The 26810-nt window shown below is 36.9% G+C and overlaps 2 protein-coding genes across 2 annotated transcripts; one reads left to right on the top strand and one right to left on the bottom strand.

Moving 5' to 3' along the window:
* The first annotated feature begins 224 nt into the window (after nucleotides 1-224).
* LOC149838370 (protein argonaute PNH1-like) lies at nucleotides 225-1563 on the top strand. The gene is made up of 4 exons (XM_090008235.1): nucleotides 225-301; nucleotides 698-887; nucleotides 1195-1349; nucleotides 1459-1563. Exons 1-4 carry the CDS (start codon nucleotides 225-227, stop codon nucleotides 1460-1462), a joined length of 426 nt encoding a protein of 141 aa, XP_089864361.1. The 3' UTR covers nucleotides 1463-1563.
* Nucleotides 1564-21385: 19822 nt separating this feature from the next.
* Nucleotides 21386-23833, bottom strand: LOC149838369 (uncharacterized). The gene is made up of 3 exons (XM_090007681.1): nucleotides 23784-23833; nucleotides 22464-22551; nucleotides 21386-22341 (listed from the first exon to the last, which is right to left on the bottom strand). Exons 1-3 carry the CDS (start codon nucleotides 23790-23792, stop codon nucleotides 21689-21691), a joined length of 750 nt encoding a protein of 249 aa, XP_089863807.1. The 5' UTR covers nucleotides 23793-23833; the 3' UTR covers nucleotides 21386-21688.
* Nucleotides 23834-26810: the final 2977 nt, after the last annotated feature.

The raw sequence follows: 26810 nt of genomic DNA, 5'->3' as shown, positions 1-26810 counted from the left end.
TCTAGTCTTTGAGATAAACTGCATGTCCTGAGAATATTTGACTACATATTTTTCTCTGTTGTTCTTTGCTAATTTTTCTTGTGATGTTTCTTGGTTTTCATGTTTCTTTTGTTCTGTCTCTTTTGGATTTCTGGACATAAATGTGATAATTGCAATGCCACTGAGCTTAATTATGTCACTAAATTTCTGTTGCAAAATCGCTATCATTTTTAGGCTAGTGCTACATGGGACCTCTGGAGGCATGTCACCTGCTCTTCAGCAAGTCCAAGCACGGAACCAGCAACTACCAGTACCTACACAGGTGTGTAACATATGGTGAAACAGTTTTTTTCTCTTCCTTCCACCTTTTTCTAGATGAATGGCGAAACAGGACATAAAAGGTGAAATAAATGCTGTACTGAACTCAAGAGCAGCAGGTCCTGATGGCTCATTAATTGGAGTTCCCGGTAATGATTGTTTAAACAAGATTTTTCTATGGTTTCTTTTATTTATTTAATTCTCTCACAGTTTTGTTGTAAAATTTGGTGAAATAGCCCTGGTAGCATTTTAATCTGAAACCCTTTCACCCGCATAGTACCATTCTGTAGATCTAGCTCTTATATTATACCGAATCGGTACCAGTTTTACATTTTCCTGTTTAGTTCCTCATTGGACAACCTTGCTAGTCATAAAGTGATGCGAGTATTTTTTTTTGCAGATCAGGTGATGCACATCTACATACCAATTGCCTCATGACATTTGCTCTTCTTTCTCTTTCACAACAGAAAATGATCAGTGGGAGTAAATTCAGCCATTGGGCTTGTATCAACTTTTCATGGAGTGTTCAGGAGAGTGTAGCGCAGAGTTTTTGTAATGAGCTGGCACAAATGTGTCAAGTGTCTGGCTTGGTAACTTTATCAAATTTTCGGACCTTGGTAGCTCTGTATTCTTTTATGATAATGTACTGAAAAGCCATCAATGAAGAATGGCACCTGTGCAATTCCATCTGGACATGGTTGTGGACTTGTGGATTGGTTGAAAATCCCTGCTTCTTGTATGTTCCATACAAGTCTTTACAACTTGATGGCGCCTGCCACCTGGACCCAACCTTGTGGGACACGATTCTCAAGTTGTGTCATTGTCCTGCATTTTAGAGTTAAATTTGTTGTGTAAAATGTAATTATAATGAAGTTTTTCTTGTTCTTTTTATTGTAGGAGTTCAATCCCGAACCTGTGATTCCGATATATGCAGCCAGACCTGATCAAGTACAGAAGGCCCTTAAACATATATATAATGCATCTATGAACAAACTCAAGGGGAAAGAGTTGGAACTCCTCTTAGCCATATTACCTGATAACAATGGCTCTTTGTATGGCAAAAGTTCTTGCTTTCCTACTTGCACTGCTTGGTACTCCAAGTTGATACATACAACCTAACTCAATTGATAAAAAGCTGAAAACATGTCGGTCATTTTGCAGGTGATCTCAAACGAATATGTGAAACTGATCTAGGCTTAATATCTCAGTGCTGTCTTACAAGGCACGTGCTTAAAGTTAGCATGCAGTATCTGGCCAATGTCTCGTTGAAAATTAATGTCAAAGAGAATGGTATCCTTGTTGAATTACTGAAGGCTGTTTCAGTGAATTACCTGTGTACTGTACATGCACAATGGCCAACTTGGGCTGGACCAAGGGCAACTTGTTACGGATGGCCCCAGATCAACCCTGGCTCTATCTTATGGCCATTAGAAACCTGAGTTCAGCAGCTGCAGTGTGTTTTTTCACTGTCATGTTACACGTGACTTTATAACCTTCTATATGATCTAACTATAAATATACACTATCTTTTTGTATGTTTTCTTGTAGATGGGAGGAAGAAATACAGTCCTTTTGGATGCTATTAGCTGGAGAATACCTTTGGTTAGTGATATACATGAAATGAATAAAGGTGTGCACAATCACAATGCCAGCGAAGGGCTACACAAGTGCACACTCACGATATGATCACTAGAGATCAATATAAATCTCACAAAAGAGATAAAAAATCACAAAGAATACAAAGAGAATAAGAAGCTTTTGTATTTCACAAATATGCTTTGAAAAACATTTAAAATCGTTACAAAGTGCTCTATTTATAGAGCTTCTACATGCACCAAAACAAGGAGAGTAGGCAGTCTAACTAGTCGTTGGACTGTCGTAAAAAAAAAAAAAAAGCAAAAGAAAAATATAAAAAGACCTAACTAAATTACTATAGTCCCTAGTGACCGATATTTATAAAAGACCAAAATGCTCCTGATATACATATATTTATATGAATATATAAATATACATATATCAAGTACATATATGTAGCCATGTATATATTTATATACAATATATTTTAACATACTCCCTCAAACTTATGGTGAGATCTCCAAAAGTTTGTTAAAAAGAAACAAAAAACATGGTAGAGGAAGAGCTTTGGTAAAGAAATCCACAATCTGAAACTCAGACTTAACATATGGTAAAATAATTGTCCCTTCAAGTATTCTTCTCGAACATAGTGACAATCCATCTCGATATGTTTTGTTCGTTCATGAAATGTATGATTGCCGGCTATATACGTGGTATTTTTATTATCATAACATAACTTTGAATGTTTAGAAACATCAACACCCATATATGAGAGTAAGGATCTCATTCACATAACCTCAGTTGTTGTCGTAGTCATTGTCCTATATTCAGCTTTTGTGGATGATAAAGACACTTTATGTTCCTTTTACATCTTCAGGAAATGAGGGAATCGTCTATAAATAAACAAAAAGTTGTAGTTGAGTGACGATTATTAGGATCTTCTCTCTAGCCAGAATCAATATAAGTAATAAAATTTAAAGATGATAAGTATAGTTTTTTTTATGCATCAAAATATTTGTAATAAAAAACTCGTGAACTATTGTAGGCACATGTTGAAACTGACTTGCAGTATACATTGCATGCGCAATGTCTGACCTAGTAATAGATAAGTACATTAGTGATCCAACAAGTTGCCTATAAGGAGTTGGATCATTTAATGAGACTCCATTTTTAAATCTCATTTTAACATTTATTACGTAAGGTGTATCAACATATTTTGTATCTATGATTCTTGATCGTGTAACAATATTAGCTTCAAACTTAATTTGAGACAAAATGTGTTTCCTTGGCGGAAATGCTACTTTAATACCTAAAAAATATCTCAAAATACCAAGGTCAGTTATATTAAAAGATTTCTTAAGCATAATTTTAATTTCTTCAATTTCCTTCTGATCATTCTTAGTTCATATCATCAATATATAAAAACAATATAATAAGTGAGGTACATGTAGATCTCATAAAAAGAGTAGTGTCAATATAACAGGACTTCAATCCAAAATTCAGCATAGTTTCACTAAAACGATCCTACCATGCTTTAGTAGCTTGTTTAAGCTCATACAAAGTTTTTTGAAGACGAATAACTATTTCATTTTCAATAGTCAGACCAGAGGGAGGGTCCATGGAAACTTCTTCATTTAAATTTTCATTTAAAATTTCATTTAAAAAAACATTCTTAACATCAAACTGATATATAGGTCATTTTCTAATGGATGCTATTGCAATTAGAGTCTTAACTGTGATCATGCGAGCTACCAGAGCAAATGTTTCTTCATAATCTATTCCATATTCTTAAAAATATCTTTTTAAATACCCATTTACATCCTATTGTCTTCTTTTCCTTAGGAAGATGTTGGACTTCACAAGTATGGGCTTTATATAATGCATTTAATTCTATTTTCACAACTTCTAGCAATTCTTTTATGTTTTTGGCTTCTTTATAATTAGATGGTTCATGATATGAATGAATTGCTAAAAGACATGATTTATAGTTTGGAGTGAAGGATTCATAGGAGACAACCCTATTTGTAGGCCTATGTATTCGTTGAGATCTTTTAACGCTAGATTCTTCAATATTTATTGGTTGACTATACTTCTTAAAAGCACATGGATGCTCTCCATTATCTTGTATAGAGTATTGTATAAGATTATGAGTTGGTTCTCTTTCTTCACTTAGCCCATTATTTGACTCAACATTATCATTATTGTCATTATCAATAATTTTATTATTGGGCTTAGGTACTAAATCAAACAAGAAGGCATACTCGAATTCTTTCTTAGGTTTTTCAAGATCAAATTTATTTTTATTTTTAAGAAATGTTACATTTCTAGAGACATAAAGTTTATCATTTTTTTTAATCATAGCATCGATAGCATTTTTTATTTTCATCATATCAAAGAAAAACACATTTTATAGCTTTAGGAGAGAGTTTGTTATATTTTTCAAGAAGCACAAAACATTTACATCCGAAGACTCTCAATCTTTTCAAATCGAGAGAAATTTTAAAGAGTTTTTCAATTGAAGATTTGTTTTTCAAAGTTTGAGAAGACATTCTATTTATTAAATAGACTGTGGTGTGAGCGGCTTCGGCCTAATTTTTTTTTGAAATTTCTTTTGAAATGAGTAGAGTCTTAGTAGTTTCAATAATACAATGCCGTTTTCTTTCAAAAATACCATTTTGTTAGAGGGTCCTAAGACAAGATTTTTTGTGTAAAATATCGTGAGTTTTTAAACAGAATTGAAAGTCATTTGAAAGAAACTCTCCCCTTGAGTCAGAGTGAAAGATTTTAATATTTGTTTTAAATTGATTTTTAACAAGATTATGAAAATTTTTAATACACGAAAAAACTTTGGATTTGATTTTAAGGAAGTAGATCCAAGTGTGTCTACTAAAATCATCTATGAATGTAAAATAGTATGAATAACCACCTTTTGACATAACTGGAGCAGGTCACATACATTCGAATGCACTAATTCAAGAATTTTATTAGTCAAAGAAGTTCTATATCCAAAATGCATCATTTGCATTTTTTCAAGTATACAATATTCACATACAAATTTTGTATCCTTATAATTTTTTTTCAAAAATGAAAAAAGAGATAATTAGGATATACTTGGATGTCCTAATTTTTTATGCTAAAGATCTAAATTAATTTATTTGATATAATTACAAAAAGAGTTTTTAGGTAAACATAAGGAATCTATATAGTAAAGATCTCTTCTATGGTTTTGCCCAATCAGCTTTCCTAACTAAAGATTCTGCACCAAACAAGACTTAGATGAGAAAATACTTTACACCTATAATCCAAAATTTGAGATACCAAAAAAAAGTTTAAATCTAATTTTAGAATAACCCTCACATTTGTAATAAATTTTTTTTTTGAAATATCGTTGAGATTTTCTATATTTTTAACTTTCAAAGAAGTACCATCCACGGTTGACACACATGAAAATTCTAAATTAGTACAATCGGATAATAGAGACTCGTTATGAGTCATATGAAAAGAGGGTCTTGAATCTAAAAACTAAGGCGACACCAGATGTAGATGGAGTGACTTTTAATATTTGTGAAACAACCTTCTTTATTTGGGCAATTGTCAAATCATTGAAGTTGCCACATTTCTTTGATTCTTGAGGTTCTTGGAGAAAAAGACAACTAATTGTTTGTCCAAAATGATTCATTTATTCTATGGTTTTCATAATATAAACTCAAAAACTCATGCTGTTGAAATAGGCAAAACCGAATTGATTAAGGTTTTCTTTTGAGTCTAAAGTGTTTCTAACATGAACATAAAAATAAACATGAAAGGGGTGGCTAAGGGGTTTTAACCACCAATCTCTCTCGATCCCCACCACTTGATAATTGTGACAAATGACATCACCTTACGGAGAAAAAGACAACTAATTGTTTGTCCAAAATGATTCATTTATTCTATGGTTTTCGTAATATAAACCTCAAAGACTCATGCTGTTAGATTGTTCCAAAGAACTCGTTCTTTATCAAAATCATGCCTAATGATGTAGAGGCACATAGGATAGCATTTTTTTTTATCCTTTTGTAGGTGCTGTCTTGAAGTTCATGGCAGACATGTTTGCCTTTACCATTCTATTTCCCCCCCTTTCTTTTCAGTTGAAATAGACAAAACCAAATTGATTAATGTTTTCTTTTGAGTCAAGTGTCTCTAACAAGAACATAAAAATAAACATGAAAGGGGTGGCTAAGGGATTTTAACCACCAATCTCTCTCGATCTCCACCACTTGATAAATATCAATTAAAAAAAAATACTGGTTACAACTTCACCTAACCCAGTAGGTGTGGACCTGGGGCTACAAAAGGGTTCATTAGTGGATATAATGGATCATCTCCCTTTAATCTAAAATAATCAAATCCTGTACGTCATAAAACAGTTTTAGCATGCAAATTTAAGAGTTTTCTTTCAAGGTGGGGTGACTCTATATAACTGAGGAATCATTACATATGATTGTCTACTGCAACCATCCCTAGTCCTGGTTCGGAATATGAGCGAACAATTTCAATGGAATGAACGAAAATTGCAAAAATAACCAACTTATCGGTTATTTACAAATTACAGCCTAACTGACCAGCCTGTGATAGTCATCTTTGTCATGCAATGCACGCTTGGTCCTAAACTGAGTTAATTGCATATTAATGTTTGGTCAGCCAAAATGATAAAGATGCCCAAATATATAGGGGTTAATCTAACATTAAATTAGTTGGGTTTAACACTAGATGAATTATTAAAATTCTATTAAAAAGTGAAGTTTTAAAAAAAAAAATTGCATGATCACTTTTGAGCTCAAAAAGGTAAATTTATTGGATTCATAAAGTTACTTTTTTGAAAAAAAAAAGTGTCTTGGCTTAGGGATGGCAGTGGACCGTGGGAAAGCGGGGCCCCACCCCGCCTAGCCCCGTTTGGACCGGGGATGAAGGGTATGAAACGGGGATGGAGGCGGGGACGAAGGTTAAAATCCATCCCCATCCGGGGATGGAGGCGGGGATGGACGTGCACTTTTCCCCGCCCTGCCCCCCCTCATCCCAGTTTGAACCAGGGATGGAGGACATGAAACGGGGATGAAGGCGGGGGTGGAGGATAAAATCCATCCCCGCCGGGGGTGGAGGATAAAATCTTGAGGTGGGGCGGGGGTGGAGACCTTGTCCCCCGCCCCGCCCCGCCCCACTCCACTGCCATCCCTAATCTTGGCTTTCAATTGCCTTCAGGTTCAAAAAACTGACCGGGCACTTTGCACCCCATGTGCCATTCCTCCTTGCAAAACCTTTAAATGTTTACCTTTTTCCATCCTGTAGGGGGGTTCCGAGTGTCGAAGGTGGCTCCATCTGTTCGCCACCAGGTGTTCTGACTTGCTTAGGGTGCACATCACCTGCTCTGTCACAACATGCACCACATCTTTCATTACTTGTTGCTGAGACTTGACACTCTCCTAAAAGGTTATCTCATTCCTTTTCCTCCATATCATCCATATGACTACATGGAATGCTTTATCCCAACATTCTTGGATCTCTTTTTCTTTGAATTTTCTTCCCATTCATCTAATCAACTCCTCTTTTACGCTTATGTCTGGTTTCCAATGTTTCTCAAGCAGATTGGAAACTGATTTCCATATGTGAACAACCCAGGAACATTGCAGACATAGGTGGTTATTTGTCTCCTTTTTGCAAAGTACACACCTACTGGGCATTTGGAATCCCAAATTTTAGAGTTGGTATTGAGTGAGCAATTTACCTCCTACTGCTAACCTTGGGATGACCGTTGCTCTAAGTGGGGCTTTGTTGTTCCAAACCTTTTTGAACACGGGGTCTTGTTGCCCTTTTTCTCTCACCATATCCCAAGCACTTCTCATCAAAAACCTGCCTGACGGTATCCATTGAAGCTCGTCTTCTCTTCCTGACTGCCATACTTGCCTCTCAACCTCTCACATGGTAGTCGGGGGGAGGTGCACCCTCACATCCATCAGCTTGATGTTGGGGTGAGAATTGGGGTCTATGGCCTTTGAGAGACGTTAGGAAGGGTGTTGTATAGGGGAGGGTGGTGTATGTTCGCCCCCGATGATTCACTGAATCCCACGTCTGTGTTCGGGGGGTTGAATGAGCACCACGTATTTACGCGCATGGGGCTCGTATTCTCGTGTATGATGACATAACTTTGCATCGGACTCTGGTGCTGTTGCAAAGACTTAATCACCCTTACTTGCTTTTCTTACCCTGAAATGACGGTTCAAGGAAATGACAAAAATATCCTTCATTCAAAAGTTGGGAAACTACGGTTCGAGAAAAGGACAAAAAAGTCCTCCATCCAGAAAGTTTGATGTTAACTATTTAAAGTGGAGACGTTCCCTATTCATTAAACTCCTGCGCCATCTGCTGTAACAGTAGCTCCCATTATCAACCCAAACTTTGCCTTCGTCTCCGATCGAGGTTTCCGCCTTGTTTTTTATCCAGTTTTACAACACATTGTCGCCTTCTCGTGCCTGGCTTGTGTTACAAAACATTCTCGTGTTTCGGTTGTAGGATGAGAGGACCCCTAGACAACCAAGGGTCAAACCAGAATCTGATCGATCTACCTGCCCCCATATCCCATCTAATGCCCTCCTTTTAAACTCACAGCTCCAATCCTGACCCCCTTCCATCCACAGGAGGTTATTTGACTCTTTCTTGGCACCCACATAGATTCTTTATGAGTATTTGGCCTTGACTAGTGTGGTCCATGGTGTGGCTTGTTGTTGGCAGAGCAATCGGGCTTGCTTGGTGAGAACAACAATATTGATATCTTCAATTCCCTTGATATCAAAACCTCCTTCTGACCTGGGTTTACAAACTTGGTTCCAATTAAGCAGGTGGACGTGTTTGTGAGCCTCATCCTCATACCACAAGAATTTGCGCATACTTTTCTTGATCTCTATAATGATAGCACTAGGAATCTAAAAACAACTTATCCAATACAATGGGAAGGAAAGTAAGACTATCCTGGTTAAGACTATCTTGGCTGCCATTGATAGGAGCTTATTGTTCCATGATTTCAATTTTGCTCGAAAATTTTCTACCAGTTTCTTGTGCATCATCTTTTTTAAGGCACCTTTGAACAATGGAAGGCCCAAGTGTGGCACTAAAAGAGTCTTTGCTTGCCACCCACTCCCTTGGTGGATTTGATTTGTTCTTATGGGGGAGATGTTAAAAGTATGAGGATGGATTTCTCTTTACTTATCTGGAGACCCGACACTCTTTCAAATATTTCCATTAGAGTGAGAAAAAACCTAATGTTGTTCCAGAAGTCTTGGAAAAAAAATAAAGCATCGTCAGATGTCAATGAAAATCTTTCACTTTGACAGGAGTTATCATTCCTTTGTTCTCCTCATGATTCATTAATCTTGATAACCTTTCCATCACCATCAGTAAAAGGTAGGGAGACATATGATCCCCTTGCCTTATACCTCTATTGCTTGGAAATCCTTCCCCTTGACGTGAAAATTCCTGCATACCCACGGATTCTCTGAACACCAGAAATTTTGAGGATGACAAGGCCTTTGTAAAACCATCGCAACTTATTCATTTGTAGAGCAGTGCTTCAGCACTATTTCATATTTTTCAATTGCATCTCTTATAAAATGATATCTAAGCTCAATGTGATTTGTTCTACTATGAAAGGTAGGATTTTTGGCAATGAAAATTATAGACTTATTATCACAATAGAGCTTAGTTGGAAGTTTTTGTTCCACATGCAAATTGTTCAAAACACACCTCATCCAGATCTCTTGATGGGTAGCAGATGTAGCAGTAATATATCCTGCTTCTGAGGATGATAAAGCTATTGACTTTTGCTTTTTTGAGCACCACGACACAGCGCCTGAGCCAAAATCGAACACAAAACCATTTATGCTTTTCCGATCGTCCATTGAACCTGCCCAATCACTGTCAGTATATCTAAGTAAATTAAAGTCAGTAACATACTTATAAAAAATTCCATAATTGGTTGTTGCCCAGATATAACGAAGAATCCTTTTTATTGCACCTAAGTGTTGCACGAATGGATTGTGCATAAATCTTGAGATCATACTGATTTAAAATGTGATGTTTGGCCGAGTGTGCGTTAAGTATATCAATCCATCGACCAGGCTTCTAAAATACCTTTCATTTGCTCTTGCCATTCCATCTTCCAAACTCAAATTTTTATTTTAATTCATCAAAGTTGCACAAACTTTGCAATTCAACATTTTTTCCCTTTTGAGAAGATCCAATACATACTTCTCTTGAGATATGAGAATCCCTTCATCAGATTGCACGATATGAAGGCCAAGAAAAAATATAACAATCCCAAATCTGACATTTCAAACTCCTTCATCATACTATCTTTAAATTTTGTAATAAGTTTATATGAAGAACCGGTTTAGATAATATCATCTACATAAACACTGACTATAAGCAATTCTTTCTCATTCACTTTGACATAGAGTGTAGGTTCACTATCACTTCTTTGAAAACCATTTTGATGAAAAAAATTATCAAGGCGACTATACCAAGCATGTGGGGCTTGTTTTAGCCCGTATAAAGCCTTTTTAATGTATAAACTTTTTCTTCTTTTCCTTTAATAACAAATCCAGGTAGCTGGTTAACATACACAATTTTATTGAGAAAACTATTTAAAAATACAGCTTTAACGTCAAATTGATAAACCTTTCATTTAAATTGAGTTGTAATTGCAAGAACGATTCTGACTGTTTCAAATCTTGCAACAGGTAAAAAAGTTTTGGTAAAATCAATTTCATATTTTTGTACAAATCCTCTAGCAACTAACCTTGCCTTATATTTTTTCACATTGCCATCAGTATCATATTTGACCTTGTAGACCCACTTTACTTTGACTCTTTTTTCGGGTGGTAAATCGGAAAGCTTCCATGTATCATTCTTTTTAATGACCTCCATTTCTTCTTTCATTGCATCTATCCAATTTTTATTTGCACATACTTCATCATACAATGATGGTTCTACTACAACAAAAGCAAAAGCACATTTATAAATATCTTTAAGGGAGCGTACCTTTTTGGGAGAAGTCTCATCATCAAGTGTGCACTCAATGTTTTCAATAGTGTGATCTTTTGTAAATTCATCTCCCATGCCTAACGCTTCTGATGATGATGCTACATTGGCATCAAAATGATTTGATTTTGCTGCAACTTCATCAATTTGCAACTTTAAGGTTTCATTGTTAGCTCATTCCCAACGAGCTTTTTCATAAAAAATGACGTCCCTCCTTATAATCATTTTTTTAGAAGTAGGATTACAAAGAAGATACCCTTTAGTCTCATTACTATAACCAACAAAAATACATTTTTCACTCTTTTTATCTAACTTAGTTCTTTCCAAAGAATCAATCAAGGCATATGCTACACATCCAAACACTCTCAACATACTTATATTTGGTTTTCGATTCCACCAGGCCTCATATTGAGTTTTGTTTCGAACTGCCTTTGTTGGAGAGATATTTAAAATATGCACTGTTGTATTGATGGCTTTTGCCCAAAAATCATTAGGCATCTGTTTTTCATTTAGCATGTTGCGTGTCATTTTCACCACTGTATGATTTTTTCTTTCAGCCACTCTGTTTTATTGTGGGGTCTTTCTTACTGTCAACTGTCTGTGAATACCATGGTCTTTGCAAAATAAATCAAACTCATCAGATAAGAATTCTCCTCCTCTATCTGTGCATAATATTTTTATAGTTTTCCTTCTTTCATTTTCCACAAGGGACTTGAATTCCTTAAATCTATCAATTGCATGAGATTTATGAGTAAGAAAGTACACCCAACTCATTCTAGTAAAATCGTAAGTAAAAAGCAAAAAATATTTGCTATTATTTAATGAAGGAGTTCTCATGGGGCCACATATATTAGCATGAACTAATTTAAGAGGTTGTTTAACTCTCCATGTCTTCCCAACTGAAAATGATAATTGGTGTTTTTACCATAAACACACCATTCACATACCTCATTTGTACAATCAATGGTTGGAAAATCAACCACCATATTTTTCTGATGTAAGAGTTTCAAACCATTAAAATAAAGATGCTCATACCTCATATGCCATAACTTAGATTGATCAAGATAATTTGTCATAAAGGCACAACCATCTATCTTGATTGTTTCAAGTGAAAACATTTTATTTTGGACCATGTTGTTTTTTACAAGAACTACACCATTCTTGTTTTTAATCTCACAGACATCATTTCCAAATAAAAGAGTGTAGCCTTTTTTAACCAATTGCCCTACAGTAAGTAAGTTCTGGGCAAACCAGGAACATAATACACGTCTTGACTGTATCGTTCATTACCTAATTTTGTTTTGATAGCCACTGTTCCTCTGCCATTGACGTCTAGTTTATTATTGTCTCTGAGCCACATATTCAATTTCACGGTCTCATCAATATTTTTGAAGAGACTCTTATCATCGGTCATATGATTACTACAACCACTGTCTACAAACCACATTTCACTTTTGCAACAGTTAGCATTCATGTTTGCAAAAAATAAATTTTCATTTTCATATGCAAAATTTGTTTGTTGCTTTGCCTTTTCAAAACATCTGGCTTCAATATAACCAAATCTCTTACAAAAATAACACTGCTTTCCTCTAAAGAATTGATTTTGATTACATTTTTCTATTTCTTCATTCCTTTGAGAAGTATCATAAAATCTTCCTCGACCTCTACCACGTCCACGAAAGGTTCCTCTAAGACCTCATCGTCATCGACCTCTTCCTTCACTCCTTTGATCACACTGGCTATTTTTTTCTTTTGAAATTTCTACCTTAGTTTAAAAGGTCTGCTCCAACATTTTTTCTGATGACCTGTTTATACGATGCTCATGGGCTAAAAAAGACCCCATTAGTTCATCAATAGAGTACACAGACAAATCCTTGGACTCTTTCATGGCAGTAACAACATGGTCAAATTTAGAAGGTAGACACCTCAAAACCTTTTTCACTACTTTTTTATCATCTAAGACTTTACCAAAAGTTTTCATTTGATTTACAATTGTAGAGAGCCTAAAAAAGAACTTTTGAATAGACTCATTGGTTTTCATAGAAAACGTTTCAAACTCTCTTCTTAAGGTTTGAAGTTTAACTGTTGTGATCTTCTTATCCCCATAAAATTTTTGCTTCAAGGGTTGCCACGCATCTTTTGACTTTATAGCATTGGAAATTATTGGAAAGATGGTTTCAGACAAAGTCTGCTGTAATACTAACAATGCCTTTGCATCCTTCCTTTGAGCTTTTTTTACATCAATTTTTTCGTCTGCCTTCATTCCTTCAATATCTACGTAACCATTCTCAACCAACTCCCAAAGGTCTTGTGAGATAAAAAAAAGTCTTCATTTTAATATTTCAGAATTCGTAATTCTCGCCATCAAAAATCAGTATTAATGATTGGGATAAGTTGAGAGTATTGGAATTGTTTTCCATACCAATTTTACTCAGAGAATATACTTCAAAACTCCATGTCTACATGAACTCCTTGCTTCAACAATGCTCCTACTGCATTTTTTATGAAATGCCCAGCTTAGATTGCAACCTGGCTATGATACCAAGAATTGAAGGCTATATCTGCAATATAACCAAACACATAAAAAAAATGGCAACCAAGAGAAAAATAGGAAACACGACAACTGTATAAAAAAAACAACCTTTTCATTTTACTCGCTATTTCAACTTGATTTTTCTACAATGCTTAATGTATGCAAAAGGACCCCTATTTAAAAAGAGAACATAGCATGAAAATAAGAAGACAAGCATAAAAATAGGAGCAACAACTGCTCCACCATACACGTCGAACCACTATTTCAGTTTTTCTAGACTTTACTAAAAACCAACCCCTATTTTTGAGGACTCAACATACATGAGCTTTGGATGCTCTGCCTTCTTGAACTCTAACCCAATGTGAGCATTGGATGCACTTATCCATTATATCCACACTTGAACTCTAATTTGACGTGACCATTGGATGCTCTTTGCCTACTATTTTGAACATTAACCAACAAAAATAACTTGATTGCTTCTTGTGACTAATGATTGCCATCCAACTTTCCGCAAACCCAATTTTTGTAATAAGCTTTTGCAATGTTAGCTTTGAACATAATGCTTTTTCTTTTTTCCTGTTGCCATCAAGTCAATTATTTCATGGGCAAGAATGATGCTATCTTGGATGAACCTCCCTTCCAAGAAGGCCCTCTGTTTGCCACTGATAATTCTTTCTTATACTCCTCGCATTCTATTGAACACAATTTTTGTGATTACCTTGTAAACAAAATTACACAGACTTATTGGCCTAAATTAACCGAATTTATTATAAGCTCTCTCCACCTTGGAGATCAAAACTATGTTGGTAAGGTTGACCCTTTTTAGAAGCTTCCTAGTTTTGAAGAAATTACCCACTACTTTACAAACACCATCACCCGTTATGTTCCAATACTTCTGAAAGAAAACCCCTAAAAAAACATCTGGGCCTGGTGCACTTTCAGGGTCAAGTTCAAGGACCACTTGTTTGATTTTGATCTCTTTTAGCTTTGTTGTCATCATAGTGTTTTCTCCTTCTGTCACTTTCGGTTCATCTAGCCCTTCTATTGTTTCTGTGGACAATGACTCTTTGTTGAATAATCTTGTAAAGAATGCTACTGCCTCTCTTTTTATGTCCTCATTTCCCTTCATTTCCAGTCCAACCTCCCTAATTATAACTGTGATGCTATCTCTCATTGTATTATTGTTAACTAAAGCATGAAAAAAACTTGTGTTTCTATCCCCCTCCTTAGCCACCTGCATCACAATTTTTTTTCACATTTCATCTTCCATTTGATGCAATAGTTGGAGTTCATCTCGTAGGTGAAGCACTTTTCTGATTTTGTCTAAGTCTCATGTCTCTGCTCTACTTGTCATTTTTCTAATTCTTTCCCAACTGCCTTGATTTTGGATGAGATATCCCACTTCCTGAGGCCCTTCTTGACCGCCTCCAGCTTAGCTACTAGTATGTACATAGGGCACTCCCTCACTTCATTTTCCTTACAGGACTTCACAACTTCTTCATAATCGACTTTAAGGGTCCAGAATGTGAAGAATTTAAAGGATGATGCCACTTGTTGTCTTGACAGGCTAGTAAGAAATAGCTTATTATGATCCGAGATAGATCGAGGCATGATTCACACCTTGGAGTTAGGGAATTTGTTAATCTAACTTTCATTCACCAGAGCTTGATATGAATTGAAAAGCAAAAGAATATCAAGCAGACACGAATTTAACGTGGTTTGGTCTCTTGTAGACCTACATCCACGAAACAGCTAAGTCACTCTCTATGTTTCATATATCAAACAACCAGAGATACAAGGTATTTATAGAGGGGTGCGCAGAGGAGATAAGAACAAAAAACAGAAAAATATTCACCAAGATTAGGATATCTTGCTGGATTTACAATGCTTATCATAACAACCACGATAGATATCTTGTTGGATTTACAATGCTTATCATAACAACCACGATAATCTTTGACCAAAGAATCCTAGGCAATCTTTGACTTAGCCATTCAAAATGTCGTGTTTCAACACTCCCCCTCAAATGGGGTGAAGATATCATAGCAGCCCCACTTGTTTATGATGCTAAAAAATTGTTCACGATATAGACTTTTTGTCAATGCATCAGCCAGCTGATTTGAACTTTCTGTGAATAGAGTTTGAATTTCACGGTTTTGAACCTTCACACGAACATAATGGCAATCAATTTCAATATGTTTTGTTCGTTCATGAAAAACATGATTTGTGGCTATATGAATCGCGACTTGATTGTCACAGTACATAGAAATTGAAGATTTATTCTGAATTCCCAGATCATCTAGCACCATTCTTGTCCATGTGATTTCACTTGTTGTTAAAGTCATAAGTCTATATTTTGCATCTGCGATGGATCGAGAAACCATATTCTGCTTTTTGCTTTTCCAGGAAATGATATTTCTTCCTACAAAAATACAGAAGCCCATAGTGGATCGTCTATCTTGAACATCCACTGCCCAGTCTGCATCGGAGTATCCAACTATATCACAATGCCCAAATTTCTTGTACCATAAGCCTTGACTAGGAGATCGTTTAAGATATTTCAAAATTCTCTCAACAGCTTTAAGATCACTGTGTGTAGGGGCGTGCATGGCTTGACTTGCTTGGTTGACGATGTAGGTTATATCAGAATGGGTTACAGTAAGATAAATAAGCCTTTCTACCAGTCGTTGATATATGTCATTGTCCTCTATAGGGTCCCCCTTAAGCCTGTCAGCCTTTTTTCCTATTTCACATGGAGTTTCAACTGCTTTGGCTCCAACCTTGCATGTTTCCTTGAGAATATCCAATGTGTATTTTCTTTGTGACAAAAAAATGCCTTTTTTTTAATATGTAAACTCAATCCAAAGAAAGTATTCTAGCCTTCCCAAGTCTTTGATGTCAAAAACTTTATGTAAGTATTTCTTAGTTCTAGTAATTTCCTCTTTGTGATTTTCGATTATGACTATATCATCCACATAGACCAAGACCACAGTGATATCGAGATCAATTTTTTTAATAATAAAGTATTGTCGTTAGTGCTTCGAAGAAAACCCCTTTTTTTAAGAGCAGAGCTTAGCTTAGAATACCATGCTCGTGGTGACTATTTTAGACCATAAATAGCCTTCCTTAACTTACACACAACATTTGGTTTTCCTTCATCGAGATGCCCTGGAAGTAACTCCATATATACTTCTTCTTCAAGCTCTCCTTGAAGAAAACCATTTTAACGTCAAGTTGAAATATATCCCATTCAAGGTTACATGCCACAGAAATAAGAATTCTAAGAGTATTCATTTTTGCCACAGGGGCAAAGGTCTCGGTATAGTCGATCCTGTGAGTTTGGGTATATCGTTTAGCTACTAGACAAGCCTTGTACCTCTTAATTGTCCCATCACTCTTATATTTGATTTTATAGACCCATCGACATCCTGCAATTTTTTGTCCAATAGGTTGTGAAACAACCTCCTAGGTTTGATTTTTATGAAGAGCATCTAACTCTTCCTCCATAGCTCTAAATCACATTTATTAAGTTTTGGCCTCTTGAAAAGACGTGGGCTCACGCTGATCAATTTGACTTAGATATGCAACATACCCTAGTGACAACTTATCATAAGATATATGTTTTTCTAAAGGATGAGCAACCAAATATGTAATGAAATCTTGAAATCGAGTGGGAGGTCTTAAAGTGTGCTCAAACCTTCGAAGAGGCGGTTCATGAACAGGGACAGGATCGTCCTCTTGATTAGATTCCGTATTCTCATGAGAATCTTCAGGAGACCTATGTTTGAGAACAAAATCGTGCATACTTCCCAAGTTGAAAAAATCGGGTTTTTATTTTTTATTTTATTTTCATAATTTTGTTGTGAGAAATACAACCTTTTTTCATTGAAGTTGACATCTCTTGAAATAAGCATTTTTGAGTTTTTTATGTCAAAACATTTATATCCTTTTTGAGTCAAAGAGTAACAAAAAAAAATTCATTTCTTAGCACAAGGATTGAGTTTATCACGGTGATGGGGTGAAATCCACACAAAAACTTCGCATCCAAAAGTGAGTAAATATTCCATTTTGATTTTCCTTCCTTTCAAAATTTCTAGATGAGACTTTCCTTGAAGGTTTTTTTAAGGCAGCCTATTTATCAAGTTGCAGGTTGTCAAAATAGCTTCATTCCAAAAAAAATTAGGAATGTTGCTTTGAATCATAATAGCATGTGTGACTTCAAGAAGATGACGATTTTTTCTTTCTGTGACCTCATTTTGTTGAGGGGTTTCAACACACATGGTTTGGTGATCAATGCCATGAGCCTTCTCAAAGTCATCAAAGGCCTAATTTTTGTATTCTTTCTCATTGTTTGTTCAAAGAGCTTTGATTTTAAAATCAAACTGAGTTTCCACAAATTTATAAAATTCTTTAAAAATAGTCAGCTTCATCTTTAGATTTCATAAGGTAGATCCAAATGCACTTTGAAAAATCATCAATGAAAGTAATATAATATTTGAAACCGCTATTAGAGACCATAGGGGCTGGTCCCCAAACATCATAATGAACTAACTGAAAGGGTTTACTAGAAAGATTTTCAGTTAATGGAAAGGGTAATCTACTGAGTTTTGCATACCGACAAATGTCACATAAAGAAATATCAAATTTGACTTCAGGAATAAGAGATTTCAATATCTTTTTCAATGGATGACCAAGATGATGATGCCACAATTCTCCATTATGCTTCTTTGCAGTCATTAACGCTCTATGATTCTAATTTTCACTTAAAATATAAAGATTGTTAATGCACTTTCCTTCACCAATCATCCTCCTGGTCTGTCAGTCCTGAAAAACAATGTCAGTCGAAGAAAAAACCACATTGCAATTAGTAGCCTTGGTGATTTGAGATACCGACAAGGGATTAGAGGCTAATGTGGGTATAATAAGGGCTTTGCTAGGACCGTAGCCAAAAAAATATTTATGACCAAAACCGGTGATTTTAATTTTGGATCCATCGGCTAAGGAAATGGAACTATTGTTGATAAGATTTTCATTATGTAAAACTGTTTTGCTATTTGCCATATATTGAGAAGCTCCAGAATCTATAATTCATTGAGAGTTAGAAGCTATACCTGAAGGAGCAGAATGAGCGGCATTCTCAATGGTTTTTGAAGTTGCCTTATTGTTGTCGTTTTTCCCAAGGATTTGGAGTAGATGCGTCAAACTCTCAATAGTGAACGGCTCACGATCTCTATTTTTATTTCTCATATTTTCTGGCTTTCCGATAAGAAACCAACAATTTTCGTGGATATGTCCCACTTTTTTACAATGTGAGCATTTAACTCTTTTCTCCCAGTTTTTATTGTTTGAGATTTGTTGCCTTGGTTCATTCTTGTTTATCATAAAGACATTTTTTTCATGTTCTTTTGAGATATCTACATTATCCTCTTAGTTCATTACATGCCTTCGGGCTTCTTCTCTCATAATTAATGAGCAAACTATGTTTAATTAAGGTAACGATTGAGTCATAAGAATTTGGCTTTTCAAATTCTCGTATTCGGGTCTCAGACAGGCTAACATTTGAAAATTTTGTTTATGTTCTTTTTGTTTTTGAGCATCTAATGGGTTACTAAAACTTATGGTGTATGAGTCCAACTCATCCTATAGACCTTTGATTTTTGCATAAAATTCACTAAATGCGGTTTGACTGTTTTTTTTTAAGGCTGCATAATTCTTGAGTTATTTGGAATATTCTTGCGATATTATATTGTTCTTCTAACATTCCTTTAGCAGCCTTCCATATTTCTTCAACCGTATTTAAAAACAAAAACCATTAGCAATCTTAGGCTCTATAGAATTAAGTAACCATGACATTAGAAGATGGTTATTTGATTCTCATTCATCACTTAAATCGGGTTTCATTTTTTTTTTCAGATACATAACTCAATTTTATTTTGCTTTGGACCATTGTAAATAATTGAAACCATTCAGAGCCACATTCATGATTTTGAAATTTGGACTGACATGTTCTTGAATCATCATTTTCTGAGTATTGAAGACGTAAATGTCTTTATTGTGCCTTTAGCAATCTTACTTTGATACCATGATATAAATTGAAAAGCAAAAAACTACAAAGCAAACACAAATTTAAAGTGGTTCAGTCTTGTAAACCTACATTCACGAAACAGCTAAGTCACTCTCTATGTTTCATATATCAAATACCCAAACATGCATGCAAGGTATCCATAGAGGGTGCATAGAGGAGATAAGCACAAAAAACAAAAAAAATATCCAGCAAGATTAAGATATCTCGCTGGAATTACAAAGTTTATCATAACAACCAGTCAACCACGATAGAATATCTTGCTGGATTTACAATTTTTATCGTAACAGCCACGATAATCTTTGACCAAAGAATCCTAAATAATCTTTGACTTAGCCGTTTAATGCGCCGTGTTTCAACATATCGCTATCCAAACGACTCGCTCGAAACTACGAGCCATGTTGCTCATTTTGCCATGTGAATTGGGCCACCCTCCTCACAGTTGTCCAGGACCAATTGCTTTCTCCTTTTTGTGGTTGTGCCACTTTTGTTGCTTGCTATCAACTGACAGCACTGTCCCATCACTTTCTATGGCCTTCCCAATGTCCTCTTCCTCTTGGAGGAGGCACCCCTCATGATGATGCATCACCGTGTCCTCTACCGTTTGGACACAGTTTTCACGAGGTTTCGTCGTGATCGCCTCCAACGACCTAGTTGGGGTGGTTTTTCCGGCGACAGTGCCTAAGCTCGAGTGACCCTGTGAACGGGGATCCTGTCGTGATTTCTCGCCGCTAGAGGCGTGTCGTGCTGAAGCCTCCGACCGTGTCGCAGCGTCCTTCGGGCTGGGAAGCTCGCCTGAGTTCCTGTCGTTCTCCTCCATGTCTTCACTCCCCTTCGTCGTGACCTCCCTCTAGTTCGACCTGATCTTGCCGTGACAAGATTGTCTACGGGTCACCTTCACCTGTTCCCATCCCTCTTCCACTGGCCGCGGGACCTCATCCTTCGTTATTGGCCATTCTCGACATCGGTTTGCTGAATGAGTAATCGCCCCCACAGTATCTGCAATAGCGGACAGTACTTTAGTACGGTTCGCAATGTAATTTCTGTTTTAATAGGCAAGCTGGGGTTAGGCAGACCCTACCAGATATCTCTTAAGCCCTATGTGGCAGAGGGATTCGAAGCTGGGACTTCAGCTTGGCGGGATACCACCTGGGTGGTAGTTCTCAATGTAATTTTAGTTTATCGATACTCTCTCTCACTATATATTACGTCATATTGAAAAGCTCAATCGATCTTAAACCTAGCTGACTGCCCGGGCTAGCGTTACAGTATACATGCTGCTCTTTGATGTAAAATGCACCTCTAGTTGGCCAACAAGTCCAAAGAATAGGATTTAAAGAAAGAACTATCTAAATCTAACAGCAGCTCTGAGCACAACACCCTCATCTCCAAGAATAGGATTTAAAGAAATATATAATGGTTATGTACTATGATACCTTACGGTGGTACACACTCTTGTTAGATCTAGATGTGTATTGAATGTAGTATGGTTTATTTACTATGTTCTGAGGTTTTATTATGTCGAAAACACAAGGTTCATTTTTTAGATGATAAAAATCAACAGTTCACAATTCATGAAAATAAGGGTGGTTTAAAAATAACATAAAAATCACATGAAAATAGTAAATAAAACATCTAGACATCATACAAAGGTTAGATTTTGCTTTTGAAGCTTAGATCTATGTAAGTCGTGTAGCAGTACCACTACCACCATTTATCCTTGTGGTAGAGCCGTAGAAAACGTGCATTAAATGAAAATAGATAGGAGGCTTCATGGGCAGGTTTCGTATCAAAACTTCACAATTAAAAAAAAAGCAATATCAAAACAATTAGAACCAAAGCATATTTTCACTAAATAAACCATAACAAACCCATTTACAGGCCTGATTGGCTAAATAATACCTGCAGCCATGACTTTCTAGTTTCTAGTAGAGAGTATAGTGCTCCCGAAAGTACAAAGATAAGTCCCTATTAAAAGTATCAATACAGTCCCTTGATAAATTAACAATTATATATATATGAATGATCCCTTTATTCCATTCTTTCAACTTGCACACCGGCTAACTAGAAACGCCTATGGAGTCCATTGTAGTTCATCAAACCGTACACTCCACACAGCACATACGAATCATTTACATGGTTTTGCATACCGAGTCTTCTTCACTGAAAACCACACAATGACTAGAATACCCATGGCCATCACCGGAACACGGATCGCTCCGGCATCTGCAACCGCATGTGCAAGGCCGCGCCTCGTGCTCGGGTCGGCAAGGCCGGTAGTGGCACCCACAATGACATGGCCCGCAATGGTCCCAACCCACCGGTGCACCTAGGACTGGTGGTGCATATGCAATGACTTCTGGTTGTGGTTTTGGTACCGGTTTTGGATCCGGTGGAGGCGGTGCTGGGGCTGGGGGAGGGATCACCACCACCACTATTGGCCCCACCACCTCTGGCGATTGGGGAACCTTCTTCTCGTTATCGCCCTTGTCTTTTTCTTTTATGCCAACTTTGTCCCCTTCCTTACCTTTCTTCTGGGTCCCCTCAGCTACCTCTTTTTTTTGTGCAGCTGGAGGTGGTGGATCCTTCTTGTTACTAGTGCTATCACTGCTGGATTTGGGCTTGTTGCCACCAGAATCCAGCGTCTTTACTACCTCCAATACTTCGAAACTCAGGACGCACTTGCCGGCTTTCCGGCATATTTTTTTGATGATCTTTTGTGGATCAAACATTCCGGTAATGGTTATCGTATTTGCCTTCTCATCAAAACTCTTGCTATGGATCTCTGTTATAGGAAAAAACATTGGTTAACTAAATGGTTAATTAAGCAAAATCAACAAATTCATATTCATATAAAACAATAGACAAAACTCTTTTGCTAACTAAAAAAAAAAGAGGAAAACCAACCACAAATACAAATAGAGCATATTGCTTTATTGATCTTCTCGTGACAACGCAAGCAATCTAATTTTGCCTTGATCACTATTGAGTAAACCTGAAATTTACAGAAGGTAACAGAGAAATGGTTATGTCATAATCAGAAAACTGTTTGTAAAATTGTTATCAAACGATACCTTCCTCAGATGTCGCTTTTTTTTTTCTTTTTTATGGGTAAAAGACTTAGGATACGCATACATAACTAACGCATTATATATATAAAAAAATGTTTGCTGCTGTATGTACAAACACCTTTCAGTCACTATGGTGCAAATTATTTTGATCCAATTAGACTTCATAGATGGATTCAGAGTCTAAAAAATAGTAGGCATCAGCTTTTGAATTGTGATTTTTTTATGAAAAACAAGAGTTTATGACCCTAGAAAATATCATACATTGTATGCCAATGATTTTTAAAGCTTTATGAAAACCAAACCTGCCTATGTGTTGTAATTCGACGATCTAGGAGCCAATTATCACTAAGAAAAACATGTATGGTTAGTTTCATTAAAAAACAGCCAAAAACCAAAAAGGAAAAGAAAACAAAGTGACATTTAGACCTACAAACCACTGTAGCACTTATGGTCACACACACACACATATATATATATATATATATATATATATATATATATATATATATATATATATATATATATATATATGTGTGTGTGTGTGTGTGTGTGTGTGTGTGTGTGAGAGAGAGAGAGAGAGAGATCTGGCCAAACCAACCATATCCCCCTATCCACCCTGCCCTTCTCCTCTTGTTTCTTCAAAGTGAGGATGTGAGACCCTCTGAAAAAACAGGGATCTGGCATGGGCCCCATCCAAATCATGCTCTCAGCAATAAAAATGCACCGCTAATGACTACTACTACTACTCTTAAAGACTGGGACGCAGGCGCTCAGAAGCCATGTCCATGTACTCTGAGTGTTAGACACCTGGTCCAGTCTGGGACTATGCAAGTTCATGTCTGATCGCTCTCAAACTCTGCTAGGCTCTTAATCCGGCTTGGCCTGGGTCCAGTTGCAAGTCCAATAGACTCAGCAAGTAAAGGCCAAGGCGTGACTCGATCAGTCAAAATACGAGCGTATGGGCCCTTGAAGCAAGGGGATACTAGCGTAACTGTCTTCTCGAGCTCTCCACCTGGACACTCTCCTGAAATAAACATTGATGAGTGCAGCTGCAGTTGAGCATCGCCAACTGCAAAAACTTCATCTAGGACCAAGGCTTAGCCAAGCCCGAATTTACAAGTAAAAGTTTCCTTGTTTTTTTTTTTCTCTGCCCAACCTTGGACATTGTGGGATGACAACGAGGAGATTGGGAGCGAGCTGATCTGCTTGGGACTGATATGGAGTGTAAGAGTGCAATTAATAAATAGGGGAGAACACATTTCATCCACCTTTCGTTATAGGACACGTGTCCCAACACAACGTCATCTGCATGACGTCATCTGCATGTGCTTAATCTAGACCAGGGTTTCCAATTAGCAGCTATTCATTTTTTGGATTTGGATCCAAATCTTAGTCAGGGCAGTTTGAAGACCCAAAACTATAGTGGGATCAACATGAATGACTCAATCCCACGTCTTTTGAAAAAGAGCCTAAGGCAGCGGACTAGGCCAAAACACATACTAGGAGTCCAGCTAGGGCTGCGTTTGGTTAGGTCAAAGATTCGAAGCCAACTAGTGGGATTGAGGCTCACCTATGACTAGTCGGTAATGGGTTCATAGCTCATGATAAGCAATAAAGAACAAGGATCTTATGGGAGCTAGATCATGAGGTCATTGGTTGAATCATGGATCAAATGGGTTGCACCATCTCACAAGGCTGGGGTGGACTCGGATCATGTTAGCCCCACAATTCTCACAGGCTGAAACCAATTACGGAAATGGCAAGCAGAGGAATACAGAGTTTTGCTCAAGTTTTCATAGGTAATAATTTACAATCAAGTCAGACAAATTTATGTAGGTCACTGGTCTGGCATCATGCTAGTTTCTTAAAGCCAAATAACAACCGTGAATGGTTCTTTTCGGGTCCACAGCCATGGGGCTGAGCCAACTGTAGTTGTTTGACTAGGGCAGACGTCAATGGGTTGGACTGAATTGACCTGGGACAAGATCCAAATCAAGAACAGAATAACTACTGACACAAGTCATGATCATATATTCATCTTGGCTCTGGATGCCAACTTTCCAGGTCCTGGTCAAGGTTCAATCCGGTCGTCTCCAACTCAGGTGGGTCCAACCCTTTGAGAGCCCTAGACTTGCTAAAGTCCAGTAGGCAAACGTCCACTGTCATGTTAATTGACCGGCCCCATTAAATCATTTGCCTCTTTAGGTGTATAAACATATCACAGTATGCTTTTCTCTCAAAGGTTGTTTGGGAGTTTTTAGCTAAGTCAGCCTTTATCTTTACCCATTTCCACACTCAGAGGGTTCAATCAAAATGACACAAAACCTTCATTGTTCAAAGCACAAGAAAAATAAGACAATAAAAGAAATGAAAAGTTGTTTCTCCATGATCTTTAACACGTTACTGAAAATACCATGGATCCAAGGAACTCACTAATGAAAGTAACTCGCCTTGTGATAAGAATGAATTGGTAGGGGTGTCAATGAGTTGGGTTTGACCTGGACGCAACCCGTACCAAACCTTATAGGGTCAGGGTTTGGTAATAAAGAATGAGGCCCAATTAAAATCTGGGTCGGACATGAAGGGTCCAATTAGTATATAGAGTTGGGTATGGTTTGTGAAATTGCATACCAAACCCGGCTACGACCTGAGTTCTGATTAAGACCTGTGATTTTTCTATGTAAAAAGGTTTAAAATTATATATATTATTTTACTGGGTCTGGACCGGGGCTAGTTCATGTAAATCCTTATAAAACCTGAGTATGGTTTCTTATGGCCAACCCAAATGGATCTGATTCCAGATTTGGTACTAGCACCTCAAGATCAGATCCGGGTTTGGACCTACCTGGGTCCAAACCAGATCTGAACCGTTGACACCCCTATGGAATTGGATGCTTGTTATTATCTGATCCAAGTGGTAAGCCACTGCTTAATTTTCAATCTTAATCCTTTTTGGTATAGAAACATGCACGCGAAAGGCAAGTTTTGATGTGACTGTATGGCCCATAATTACCAGCGTTAAAAGTTGGTGTGGGAAGCGATGCATGAAGCGTGAGAAGCGGGTGTTTCAAAAACGCTTTAATGCGTAAAATCTGAAGTGCTTAGGTAACGTGAGCGGATGCGACTTGAAGCAATAATTAAAGCGAGTGAAAAGCCACATTGAAAAGAAAAGCAAATAAAGCTTGTGTTTTTACTGAATTTACCTTTCAGCCTTTTGCTCAAATGCTCAGGTTTCACAGTAAAATACAAACTTTAAAAGAGAGAAGAAAGAACTATCTAAATCTAGCAGCAGCTCTGACCATTGACATAAAACCTCAAAGTTCCCTTTGCTCGGAGTACACACATCATTGGATTCAAACTCATGAGTTCACTTCAACTTTGGTGAGATTTCGAGCTGCCCTGCCCCTCCCTATAGCCAGATGAGCAGATCCCTGGTGGCAAAGATCCCATGGTCCTTTTTATTGCATAATTCTTACTTCTATCTCACTTAACAACTATATGAATTGGCAATTCTGTGCCTCTCAACTATAAATAGTTGTTCTTTGAACTTTTAACTACAAATATGGTTTTGTTAATTGTGATGGAGATTGGCAATGAATAGAATCATTACATTGTGTAGATTTTAAATAATTTTGAATTGTAAGCATCGTTTGGTTACACTGATGGCTGAGATGGTAAGTTGGACCATAGAGAAAAGTAAGATTAAAGAAGCTGGTCATTTGGAATGATCACTACATATAAAGGGTGGGCTCAGGGTCGGGTCCATGTGGGTTTAGTCTGAGTTTTAACTAAAGTAGCTTTGATGGTGTCCGATCTGTATCTCACAATATATCTGTTAGTCCAACCAAGATATATTTGGATCGGGGTGTTCGAATCAGACTTTGGTTGATCAGGACGATACAACTAGAACGATGGTTCAGTTGAGCCCATGTGAGACATCAGCATGACCTAAGCATTTGAAACAGACCAGGTACTGAACCTCGTAGAGTTGAACCCTACGTCACAAAGACATGGACACGAACAGTGACTCAGTAGGAGTTCATTGTGTGAGTTTGCATTTCTTTTTCAAAATAGGACAAGAGGACACAGGTTTTCTTATAATTTTATGTATTAAAAATGGTTTGTTTGATGTTTTACTATAAAAATATATGTTTATTATAAAAGAATATTCGAAAAATAAATA

This window comes from Nuphar pumila, chromosome 5, assembly GCF_984573655.1.
Source record: "Nuphar pumila chromosome 5, dmNupPumi1.hap1.1, whole genome shotgun sequence".
Classification (NCBI taxonomy): domain Eukaryota; kingdom Viridiplantae; phylum Streptophyta; class Magnoliopsida; order Nymphaeales; family Nymphaeaceae; genus Nuphar; species Nuphar pumila.
Note: the sequence above shows the minus strand (reverse complement) of the source record. Positions and strands in the feature narration are given on the sequence as shown.